Source organism: Octopus bimaculoides, chromosome 4 (assembly GCF_046866305.1).
Source record: "Octopus bimaculoides isolate indiv1 chromosome 4, ASM4686630v1, whole genome shotgun sequence".
Classification (NCBI taxonomy): Eukaryota; Metazoa; Mollusca; class Cephalopoda; order Octopoda; family Octopodidae; genus Octopus; species Octopus bimaculoides.
Window position 1 is genome coordinate 142,897,613 of NC_142931.1, and position 13,899 is coordinate 142,911,511.

Here is a 13,899-nt window from a genome sequence, read left to right on the forward strand (position 1 = left end):
ATACAAGAAATTGCAAGCCTGTTTCAGAGTGGCTGACTAGATCGCAATCGTCAGCGTATATGAGTTCCCTAATGAGTGAAGTAAAAACCTTTGTTTAGAATTTCAGTCTGGTCAGATTAAAAACATTCCCTGTTCGATTTTTTATGTAAATACCCTCATCGGAGTTTTGAAAGGTGTGTGACAGCACGACAGCACGATACTTTACTCCATTTTCCACGGTAAAAGATTCAGAGAGCCTGCCACCAGAATTAACTCTAGATTTCATACCTTGACGCAAAAGCCTTGATCATGTTTACAAACTTTTCTAGGCAACCTATTTTCTTTAGAATTAGCCACAGAGCATTTCGATTAACAGTATCAAATGCTTTGCTCAAACCAACAAAGCAATGGTCTAGGGCAAGATTCTGTTCAACGCATTTTTCCTGAAATTGTCTGTTAGTAAAGATACAGTCAACTGTGCCACTGGAGGAGCGAAAACCACATTGAGACTCAGACACCATATCTAGAACTATGAAGGTATTTAAACGTTCTAACAGAATGCGGACATGTAATTTTCCAACTACAGACAAAACGAAATCCCACGAAAATTACCTCACAGATCCTTTAGCCCCGATTTATACAACAAGACTAAAATGGCATCAATCCAGTCTTGAGGCACTTTCTCAGTTCTCCAATAGAGACAATATATTTAAGAGTTCAAACATTCTGTCATCTCCATATTTCAAGACTTCTGCACAGATTCCATCAGATCCTGGAGACTTATTGTTATTCAGCTTATTCACAGCTAAATAAATGTCATTTAGACTTGGTTCAAATGTCACCTCCTCTATAATTGGAAAGTGTTCGATTTTTTCTATCATCCTCATATCAGCGGATGATGGTCTATTCAAAAGTGTGGAAAAATGTTCTACCCAGCGCTTCTAAACAGAAGCGGTGTCAGTCAGAAGAAATCGTCCATTCGCTGTTCTCACTGGAGCTATTGAAAAAGATTTTGGGCCATATACCTCCTTAACATAAGAGTACAAACCCTTGGCATCATTTTTATCAGCTACTTCTTGTGCCCCTTTTGTTCTATCATTCCACCATTTCTGCTTAATTTTCGTTAGAACAGTCTGCATTTTCCCTTTCAGCTTTCTGTAAGCTTCGTTGAGTTGGGGTTCAAGGACCGATTACCTAAGTTTTGTTTTTTATAAAAGAAGATCATGAATTTCCGGGGATTTGTCTGAAAACCAGTCCCTGGACTTACGCGATTTAAATCCTAATAATAAACCTGCAACCTGCAATACTTTTGTTTTGAAATCTTCCCATAGATCGTTTGGGTCAAGATTGATACTTTCTATAGCAGCGTGGAATCTTTGCAAGTCGCTTGGTAATTTGAAGTTTGTAACATTTAACTTTTTGGGTCCCTTAAGACTAGACTGTCGACTTTTAGGCATTATCGAAAAATTTATTTCATACATACATACATACATACATAATACATACATACATAATACATACATACATACATACATACATAAATACGCATATATGTCCAATGATAGCTGTGACTTAGAAGTCAGAATCAGTACAACTCTTATTAAAAAATAATAAACTTGTACTCTACAAAAGTACGGACCAGCCCTTCCGATTAATGGAAAATTGTTCTTATTATATTCCTGAACATAAAAACAATTTTTACTTACATATATGTATGCATGACAGAAAGAAGTAAAAGATAACATATATATATATATATATATATATATATATATATATATATATATATATATATATATATATATATATATATATATATATATATATATATATATATATATATATATATATATATATATATATATATATATATATATATATATATATATATATATATATATATATATATATATATATATATATATATATATAAGCAAAAATGCTAGTTCCAAAATCTCTCTAAAGTGATCAACGCAGTAGTTGTACTTACAAGTAATGTTCGTGGCCGCTTGACACCAGGAAATGCAAGTAGAATAACATGTTTCTTCGTAACGTTCTTTTTGTATGCGTTCGTATACTGGAAATATTTCCTTAATTCACTTTGAATTTAACTAATTCTGGATCGCCTCGAAAACGTTGTGCTAACATGTATTTTCGGATATATTAATTTCAATGATATTTTCTATATCTTGATGTATTGATGCAACAGAAACAACTGCCGGCTTTATATGGTGAAGTCTACAATTAAAGATGCGATTTTCTGTATCCCTATTTTTGTTATATATATATATATATATATATATATATATATATAAATATATATATATATATATGTATGTATGTATGTATGTATTTACATATATGTTATTGGGCCCTATGCAGTAGCCTTTCTACTTAACATCACTAGTAAAACTATTTGTTATCAGGTTGCAGATGTGCACTTTGAGATATGACATTTCTCTTTCTCCCTCTCTCTCTCTATCTATCTCTTTCTCTCCTTCTCTCTATTTAGATTGACTACCACTATTGAGTTCTTTCATCGGTAAATATTTGTTAATCATTCCTGGATGTACACAGAACAGCAAGAATTCAAAAAATAACGTATCAGTTATTTCTTAATACGGTCTGGCACATTCGAACGTGAATATGCTAATCGTTGTTGTTATTTTTCGCCATCGGAGAACACTTCCTCTTTTTAGAAGATTCGTGTTCATAACACACGTGGTTCATCAATGTTTGGATATTTCGAGTTACCGTGGTGTTTCGATCTTGTTGCGTGTCTCCTCACTCAAAGTTACTCCACCAGACCGATGGAGAGTCAAGAGTACGAGCTGTTTTGTATAGGAATTATCAAACAAATTATTTGCTGTTATATGTTGTTGTGCGCCAAACAAATAATAATTCATGAGCTCCGTGAAGAATAACAAGAATCCAAACAACCTATTCCTTGTTAATACGTCCTAGCAGATTCAAACGTGGATAGGTGATCATCACTGTTGTTTTTCATCTTAGGAGAAACATCATAGAATTTCAAAATCTCATTACATTGGTGAATCGCCTGTATTATGAATACACATTGTCTCAAGAGAGGATGTGCTTTCCGATGACGAAAAGACAACCACACTCGAATATTCCGTTCAAATCTGCCAGAAGTTATTAAGAATAAGCGGATGCATTATTGTAAACATTGCTTTTATTATTAATGATCCCAAGATTATTACATGCTTACACATGCACACACACTCACACACACACACGCACGCACGCGCGCACCCCCCATACACATGCATGCACACACACACACACAGACACACAAAGACACAGGCACACACACACTTGTGTGTGCGTGCGCTCGCGTAAAGGTAAGATTCAAGGATTAAGGTGTAGGAAGTTAGTAAGCTTCGAACGGTCCGTGGAAGGTATTAAAAAACAACTTTCATGAACATTAGTGGTTTATCGAAGTTCGATAAGCTGAAAGAAGTTATTTCATAGTTCACGTTTAGCAGCCGGGGTTGTTGTGTATGTGAATGAAAATCCAAATTTAGGGAATGGAATAACTGTCTATGAAGAATATATATATATATATATATATATATATAGAGAGAGAGAGAGAGAGAGAGAGAGAGAGAATTGAAGAAAAGAAGGGTAAAATACCACTTGCTAAAAATCAATAAAAATTTAATATTGTTTACAATAGTTTCTCTTTAAACGGAGCGGGACGTTTAAAGTTAGAAACGCACACGAGTTGACGTAGTGAATATTTTAGAAATAGATGTCAAATACTATTTCCGACCGATGATCGCAGAGCATGTCTGTCATGCAAAGCATGAAATCAATTGATATTGGGACATGTATTATTTATCTTCGTATTCCATTCTGAAGGTAAGCCTATTTCTAAAATGTTCATCGCATTGCACGTGTGTATATTTATCGTAAGATTGGAGGGTCTTTTAAGCTGTGGCTTTGATTTTTAGCAAGCGGTATTTTTACCCTTCTTTCCTTCACTTATTTTATATTCTACCTGTACAGGTAGAAGTCTTGCTGACCACCTCATTATTACTACTTCTCATATTTAAATTTATATATATATATATATTTATTCCAAATAATAAGACAAAGAAATTCTTTAACACATCTTTACTGATGATTTACAATTGTTTCTGTACCTACTCTGCTTGCAACGCCAGTTTACGCAAAAATTCCAAGTGAAAATTTACATAAGGTTTGCGGTTTTAGACATTAGAGTGGTACTTCATCAGACTTGCAAAGTTGGTACAGGAACAACGGCAGCGAATCATAAGACATTGTTAAAAAAATTTCTTTTTGTCTTCTTATTATTTGGATTTTCTATATGTGAAGAATTTTGGTGAATCCGACAGAGTTGATAGCTTAGAACTCGGGTTGAGTGCTTCTCTGGAAATACTCTAGTTTTATACCCTGCTAGGACCTAAGATATATATATATGTGTGTGTGTGTGTGCGTGCGTGTGTGTGTGTGTGTGTGTGTGTGTGTGTGTGTGTGTGTGTGTATGTATAGGTATTATTTGTGGGGTAACAAGACTACCATTTGTTTCATGCTGAGAGAAATATCTTTCAACAATTATCAAACCTTTTACATAGAACGTGATTGTTAATCTCTATCTCGGATGATAACATGATATAATCACATGAGATCGAGCGAGATTTTGGAATAAATCATACATATCATGGGGCACAACTCCCCGGAATTATTATCTCCCTTGTATTAAATTCGAATTTTATAACTATGCATTATATGAGCATTCACATACATCTACTAGCTCACATAACCACGCCTGCATTATACATTCTGAGTGTGTGCACTTAATAGCTCCTTCTCACGGATCTCATTATACAGTGTCCTAGCTACAGCACCATGTCTCATCGGTAGATAATAACGTGATGACATTTTCGGACGACTGCTTATGATGTGGGTGATATCTTCGGTGTATATATATATGTATGTATGTATGTATGCATGTATGTATGTATGTATGTATTATGTATGTTTGTATGCATGTATGTACGTAGGTATATGTATTTGTATACATATATGTGTGGGTGTGATTATATAGCTAGTTAGATAGATACATATTGTTGTATTTGGGGATGGTCGTGTTGCCATTTTAGCCAATAAAAACACACGCACTATATATTTGGTGTTAATTTACTTCAGTTTTATTTCATTTTTTACATTAATCGTATTTCGGCCAGATTTCTTTCATCACACTTCTGTGACCTCATCAGTGGTCCTTTGCTTTTTTCTTTCTTATTTGTGTGTCTTTCCTTACTAATGATCAGCCATTTGGTATTTTTGTATTCCTATTGCATGTATCTTTATTTGCGCATGCGTATACCCCTATGTGTGTTCATGTTTAGTAAGTGCGGGAACACACACACACATGATATGTAAGATGACATAATAAGAACTAATTAAGGATAATTAAGTGCTTATGTCGTATTAAATTCTGAAATGACTTATAAATATAAGCACATAAACACACAAACACAAACACAATTATCGTTATACATTATCGTCATTATTGTCAATCGCACACGCATTTCCGTTGACCAAGCACGCTCAGTCTGGGAATTTTGTCGGTTTATGACTTTACAGATACATAAAACAATTAGAGAAAAGTTTATATAGGCGTGTCTGTGTATATGCATACATATGTTTATAAATGTGTGTGCGTAGGGGTGGGTGAAAGTGCATGATTCGGTGGTTAGAGCGACGGGCTGGCAATCATGAAGTAATGAGTTCGATCCCCGGACCGGGCCGTGTGTTGTGTTCTTGAGCAAGACACTTTATTTCACGTCACTCCAGTTCACTGGGCTGTAGAAATGAGTTGCGACGTCACTGGTGCCAAGCTGTATCGGCCCCTTTGCCTTTCCCTTGGATAATAACATCAATGGCGTGGAGACGGGAAGCTGGTATACATGGACGACTGCTGGTCTTCCATAAACAACCTTGCCTGGACTTGTGCCTCGGAGGGAAACTTTCTAGGGGCAATCCCATGCTCAGTCATGACCAAAGAGGGTCTTCATATATATATATATGTGTGTGTGTGTGTGTGTGTGTGTTAATAACACCTTTAAGGAGGTGCTTTTTCCACTTACCAAAGTGAATGAAGTCTTGGTCAAGAGGAAATGATGTCATCAGACGGTATCCAACGTTCGTCAAGTGTTTCGCCCCTGAACCGTAACACCCTCCCGTTGGTGGTCAGCAGAGGTGGCCGAGTCACTGCTCCTCATCTCTTCCTGGCTCCCAGCTTAACTCCTTTCTCGTGCCTCCAAAGCCAACAAGAGGCTCTTTCAGCCGTCTCTCTCATCCTGCGTACAGCCACCCTTTGCTCTCTACCGCTCATTCCAATGGCTGTAAGCATCCTACATGCCGGCTGTTATTATTACTATTTGATTAACATGTGGAAATTTTAAACTTAATTATATAAAGCCAAGATTAACTTCAAAGCAACACAGATCGACAATGGCCGAAATTTCGAAGTCACAGTCAACAACGTTCTTGTTTGAGAATTATAAATTTGTAGTCCACAAAAGTATAGATTAGATTAATATAAAATTGCTTTTATTCTGACTGAGCATAATATTTCCACATGTTAATCAAATTGTTTATAGAACAATGAGCTCTTACAGAGAAACATACAGACCAAGAAACTTTAGACCTACCCACATCCTCTTGTGAACATCAAAGCTCAAGATAATTTTCTATAAAGACAAGACCATGACTTGCCAGACTTACAACCCGCGCCTTCTAAATACAAACAGGAAATGCCATAAACAGCAACAGCAACAACAACAAGTAAAAAGAAAATCGACCAGCTAAAACATTGCATCGACATACATTCTTTTGGGAACCCTTAAAAAGTTCCCTTACAAAAAGTTGGTACACCCGATTGCTAAGATTTTAAATACTAGAGTAAACTTTGAACCTTTGATCTTTACATTATCAAAGTAAAGGATTAAATCCCACAGATCAAAAAAATAAGTTAATCTACTGGGACATCCACGACCTGTCTATAACTCTTCGCGAACCATTTAAAAACAATCTCATGACCTGACAGGAACACGCCTAAATATATACACACCTGCAATCAAAGTTCTAAACAGGAATGAATTCTAAACAACAACATAACTCCAAATTTAATCAAAAAAAATTTCTTCGGGACACCTCCCTATGGCAATCCACCCAACAACCATCTAAATACCTCTCCACTCAAATCCACAGACCCAGGGAAGATTTTAACTCAACAAAGACTATATAAAGTCAAAATTAACTTCAATGCATCGCAGATCGACGATGACTAAGATCGAAACTTCGACGTTCCTATCAATAATATTCTTGTTTAAGAACTATATATATATATATATATATATATATATATATATATATATATATATATATATATATATATATATATATATATATATACACGTTTAAGAATAATGTATATATAAATATATATGTGTGTGTGTTTAAGAATAATGTATGTGTGCATATATATATATATATATATATATATATATATATATATATATATATATACATAATAATGTATGTATATATATATATATGTATGTATGTATGTATGTATGTATGTATGTATATTATTCAATTAAGCTACGAAAACTAAGAGAAAGCGACACCCCCAGAGTCTCCTGAGAGGGTGGGAGAATGAGAGACTCAACAGGACGGATCTAATGGTAACGACGAGAAATAATTTACAGACACAGAGCCAACCCCAATCATTCTTAACTGGAAAAATAGTGTGAGTGAAATGTCTCTGTGGAAAGTTCTGCAAAAATGCAAAACGGCTCAAGATGCATCGAGACAGGTTGGAATGTGGGAGCGAAGATCCACAGTTGCGGTGATCAGTGGTGGCACCTGGTGAGACATCAGTAGTTGGGGAGGTATTGGGAAAAAATATCACTGCGGAAAGATCTTCAAGAATGAGAAAGGGCTCAAGGTACACCGAGCTAGATCCATCTGTGGAAAAGAGGAGCCACACGTGCAGCGCAGTGGTGACATCTGGTGAGACACAGGACAAGTCCAGGTAGGAAGTACCCTAGAGCAGGGGTTTTCAAACTGTGGTCCGTGGACCACAGGGGGTCCGCAAGGACAAGAGAGGGGGTCCGTGGACAGTAAATACTTTTTATGGGCAATTTGATTTTATGTATGTTTTTTAAGCGAAATCTTTTAATTGACAATAAACCTATTTGTTAAATACTGTTAAATAAATAAATGTAAAAATATGTTATTTTAAGCAAATATTTATGTATAACTTTCATAAGCGTTTATAAGGGGGTCCCTAAGGTAAAGCCTGAAATATAAAGGGGTCCGCAAGTCAAAAAGTTTGAAAATCCCTGCCCTAGAGGACTGGAAGTGTCTCAGTACCTGTGTGACCTCAAGTGCTCAGGAGGAGAAGGCCATCCAGAAGGCCAATCCCACGAAAGAACGAAGCAAATGGCTCAAGATTGATGAAAACAGAAGAAATGGCAAAAAACTGGACCAAGACCTCGAGATAATATTGGCAGGCAAAAAGGATGGCAGGTATGGCTTTTCTCAGAGGTTGGCTGCATGACATTCACCAAATCTTTTGATCCAGTAGCCTTGAACTCCATCTGGTCCCGGGGCTTTCCAGTTGCTCATTTTTTTTTTTTTTTTTTTTTTTTTTTGCTGATTTCCTTCACACTCCTAACTGAAATGACTAGTTCTGCCTGTTTTGGACAGACTACTGTTTGTTTCAGTTCTTGCAACCATTCAGCATCCTTCTTGTGCTCCTTGTCTTTGCTCCAGATGTCACTCCAAAACCTTTGACTTTCAATATTATCTGGTATCAACTTTTCATCTGTACATCTTCCATTTATTTCTTTATAGAATCTCTTCTGATCTACTCTGAATAACCTATTCTGGTGGTAACCCTTCATTCTTTGGTTGTATCTTACTATCTTTGCTTTCTTTGCAACGAGGAGCTGTTTCAGTTCTTCCATTACCACTTTCAGACCCTTTCTTTCAATATTATACTTCTTTTTCAGTGCCCTGCATTTTCGTTCAGTTTTAAGCTCCCCTTTCTCTTTTCGGTCTAACACAGAGATTTCCTTCGAGAGCATGCCTAACCCTGCCTGGATTCTTCTTTTCCACCATGGATCGTTTCTTTTGTCACTCCCGTTATGTTTCTTTTTCTTGACATCAACACCCACGTTTTCTGCTACAACAATACTTTCTTCTTTGATCAAATTATTTGTTTCTGTGATGTTGTTTGTTCTGATATATTTCAGAATTTCATCGACATTTTTCGTTTCTTGGTTCAATTTCCATCGATCAAATTTTTTGAGGTTGCAAATGATGTCGCTATAAAGTCTTACTTTATTCTGTCGTAGATTGCCCTTTGTTCATCTGTCATGTCACCATTAGTTTTATCGTCTTCTTTTAGATCATCTATATGTTTCTCATCAAGTAAACTACCACTGCTCCTTTCCTGTGCTATGAGATTTCTCTTATTAGTAAGAACTGTATTTTCATTCTTATCTATGCTGCTATTGTCCATGATCCGTCTTTTGATAGCTTCGAGCTCTATTTCTGTGAACCAACAATTTTGTTTTATTGCCCTAGCTTGATCACACAGTCTCTGTTCCGTGAGTTGAAACAATCCCTTTTCTCTCCAATGATCATACATACGTTGTCGGTAACCCCTAATTTGAGCCCCATTTTCATCTACCGGACTGCTCAGGTAGTAACACTCCATGGCCACAGCATTAATTTGCTTGCTCCATCCACGCCGTGTGTAGTGGTCCCTTTCAGGATATCGACAGCCTGGAGCCAGACCAGAATCTCTGAGCCTACAGGGCGTAACACTGTCACCATCAAGGGCTTCAGTTTCATTCCCACCGTTATTCACAATATTTTGTTTTTTTCATACGAGGTAGCGATTATTAGGTTGCGGAATTACCAGTGTTTTAATTGCGACACCATCTCTAAATGTATCATTATTAATCAGCCAATGAGGCTCCACCCGTTTCCTTTCATTATTATTATTATTATCATCACTGATATTATTGTTTTTATGTGTAATAGCAGCAGTGGTTGCAGCAACAGCAACAACAGTAGAGGTGGGGGTAGTGGTAAGGGTGGTAGTTGGGCCTCAGATTCTTGTGCTATCATAATAGTAGTAGTTGTAGTATTATTATTGGATTATTAGTAGTATTTAGTATTAGCAACTACAGCATATTATTATTATTATTAGTTTTATTTTTATCATTATCACCATCACCACCACTACCATTGTTTGAGGAACTAGCTGGGTAGCAGTTTGGTAAATAGATCATATTCTACAGGTCTATAAATATATTCGGCAGATGGTGGGGAGGACAGCCATAGAAACAAAGGAATTTTCGAACCCTTTGGGTCAGTAGAGGTCAAATGTGTTTACTACTACCAGTGGCCACTGACCACTGAGAGCGCTGCCTTGAAAAGAAGCAATTCAACCTGCTCTATTTGTAATTACTGGTAGAAAAAAAAACAATAATACATATATATATATACACACACACACACACGCACACACACACACATATATATATATATATATATATATATATATATATATATATATATATATATATATATATATATATATATATATATATATATATATATATATATATATATATACAAACACACACACACACACACACACACACATATATATATATATATATATATATATATATATATATATATATATATATATATATATATATACTGATATTCCCGTCATTGAATTTTTGATTTTCTGAATTCAATTGTGTTGTTGCAATAAAAAGTGTGTTTATGTATTTGGGTTTTACATTAAAGTTTTTTATGTTTTCTTGATATGTTCGTTTGTCTGTCCAGTTGGAGAATACAGTAGGACTTTTGCAATGAAAAGGATGTTTACATTTTCGAATACTCAGAGAGAGAGGAAAGGATAAGTATTCACACAGTAGTCGTAGATATTAAAGGTTTTCTTTTTTTAAAGCTGATCGTTTGTGTGTTCGAAAGCTGTAGGTATGTAAGTTTCCTAACTTATTTTATTTTGAGGGAAATTTTAAATATTTACAGGAAATTGTAGATATTCCAGTCATTGGGAATAGCAGGAGGAAGAGATGTTCACCTCGCTGGATTTTTAAATTTCTGAATTTCTTTTTCTTTTTCTTTTGGAATTTTTTCTTTTCTTCTTAAAAGTTTTGCTGTGGTTTACAGTTTTGCTGTAGTTGTGCAGTATGTATATATTGGCAGGGGCTTATTTCCTAAATTTTTTTCGTGCATTTAACTGCGTTGTTACAATAAAAGGCATGTTTACGTATTCTGTTAGTCAGAGATGAAGGGAAAACAAAATGTTCACACAAAATTGGAGATATTGAAATTTCTAAAATTTTTGAGGCGTTCGTTTACATGTCCAAAGCTGTAGATATGATCCTTAACTTACTTTGAGGGAAATTCAAAATACTCACAGAAAACTGTAGATATTCCAGTCTTTTAGAGCTATTTTTTCAGCTGTCCTGCTGGGTTGTATTAGTGTTTCTGTGTCTTCAGCTGCTGACAGGTTATATTATTATTATTGTTCAGTAGTTTTATTTTTATAACGTGCTTTCACTTCACTACCGAGCGCAGCTCTGTGCGCCTTGGGTATGTGCTGTGGTTTGCTGTGGTGCTCTTATATTTACTGTATTGAAAGTGTTTTGCGTAGAATGTGTGCAGTACCCAGTAGTGCAATTTTCTGTATGTTATATATATTTGTAAGTCCTGGTATTTTTGTTATGTATTTGTCTGAATATTTTTTTATTATACCTAAGGCATCTACTATGATAGGAATTGTTTCTGTTTTTAGATTCCACATCCGAGTTATCTCTATTTCCAGGTCTTTGTATTTTGAAAGTTTTTCCATTTCTTTTAGAGAAACGTTGTCATCTGCTGGTATTGATACATCAATTAGAAAGCATTTTTTTTCTTCATGATCTTTGACAACTATATCTGGTCTATTTGCCTTAATTTCTCTATCTGTGTGTATTGGCATATCCCAGAGTATGTTTGCTTTCTCGTTTTCTGTTACCTTTTCTGGCGTGTGTTTATACCATCTTTTTTCTGTTGTTATTCCATAGTGTTGGCATAGCTTCCAGTGTATATAGGTCCCAGCTCTGTCGTGTCTGTGAATATATTCCTTCTTAGCCAGGACTGGGCAGCCAGAGATAATATGATTTATTGTTTCTTGTCGATCTCCACATATTCTACAGTTACTTGTTATATTTCTTTTCATTATGTGTTTTTGGTAATTTCTGGTGGGGAGGCTCTGGTCTTGTGCAGCAATTAAAAATCCTTCAGTCTCTGCTTTGAGTCCTGAGCTTCTCAGCCATTGCTGGGATTTTTCTCTGTCTATTTCTTTCGCATTTAGTTTAGCCCAGTATTTACCATGTAGGGGCTTTTCTTGCCATCGTTTTATCATGGTCCGTTGCTGTTCTAGTTTTAGTTTGGATTTCATTTGTTTTATAGCTTTTGTTGTTTCTTCTTCTTCTTCTTCGTATTTGTTAGGTAGATTGATTTCTTGTTTGTATTTCTCAGCTTCCTTAAATACTGAAAACAGTTTTTTGTTTTGCTCGTGTTTTGTGGCTATTTGTATTAGTTTCCCTTGCTTCTGGAGTAGGTATTTTTGCAGTCCTATGGTGGTTATTTTATAATAGTTTTCTAGCTGTATAAGACCCCTGCCACCTTCTGTGCGTTGTATATATAGCCTTTCTATGTCAGATTTTGAGTGGTGCATCCTATATCCTGTCATTATTTTTCTTGTTTTCCTGTCTATTTTACATAGTTCGTTTAGTGTCCAGTTAAGGATGTTGTAGCTGTAGCTTATAACTGGGACAGCTAAAGTGTTGATACCCATTATCTTGTTTTTAGCATTGAGCTCTGTTTTATTATTATTATTATTTTATGTTTGACTTTTGTTTTGCATTTGTACAAGTTGGATCCAAGTCTCACCCAGAGACCTCAAGAGACAACAAGTTAGAAGTTCATGTAGGTGTTATGCCTAGGGTACCATATATTTGGATTTGTACAGTTTTGTTCAAGTGAATGTTTAAGAAACCATAAGAAAATTATGTTTGCTTTAAAATTTGAGATCACATAGACAGTATTTTACGTAGGATATGGGCAGTTCCCATGAGCACTATCTTTTGGACTTCAGCCATTTTGGGGTTTCCTGGTATCTGAGCTAGGTAGTAATCAGCCCGTTTCGCTGTCATTCCCAGGGCACCTATGACAATAGGTATTGTTTTCGTCTTCAGATTCCACATTTTGCTAATTTCTATTTCAAGATCTTTATATTTGCTCAGTTTTTGGTAGGTCTTGACAGATACGTTTATATCAATTGGGACAGTCATATCAATGAGGAGGCATGATTTTTGTCTGAAGTCTTTCAGTATGATGTCTGGCCTATTTGCGTCTATCTTTCTGTCAGTTTGAATGGTGAAGTTCCAGAGGAGTGCAATGTGATCATTTTCAAGTACTGGGGGTGGTTTGTGTTCCCACCAGTTTTTATCATGGGGCAAGTCCAGGTTTTTGCATATTACCCAGTGAATATATTGTGCAGCTCTATCATGCCTGTTGAGATACTCTGTAGGCGCAAGCAGACTGCACATGGAGACAACATGATCGATGGTCTCATTTTGTTGTTGGCATATACGACATAATGGGGAGCTGCCGTTCTTTAATATGTTGGCCTGGTAGTTCTTTGTAGGTAGGCATTGATCTTGGGCTGCTATGATAAACCCCTCTGTTTCTGATTTCAATCCAGAGGCCATTAACCATTGGTGGGTAAGGGCTTTGTCAATATCTGCATTATTCGCTCTCTTT

General features: G+C 35.8%; 1 protein-coding gene across 2 annotated transcripts in view; it reads left to right on the plus strand.

Annotated features, from left to right (window-relative positions):
• The window catches only part of LOC106882861 (uncharacterized), a 96,225-nt gene that overhangs the window by 23,455 nt on the left and 58,871 nt on the right, over window positions 1–13,899 (plus strand). The window contains exon 1 of one of the 2 annotated variants that reach the window (XM_089351612.1): window positions 2,165–2,210. The exons of the other annotated variant lie outside the window; for it this stretch is intronic. Within the exon in view, the coding sequence (XP_089207738.1) occupies window positions 2,180–2,210 (31 nt within the window). The 5' untranslated portion in view covers window positions 2,165–2,179. Of the gene's footprint in view, window positions 1–2,164; window positions 2,211–13,899 lie in introns of those variants that run through there. 2 annotated transcript variants of the gene reach the window in all.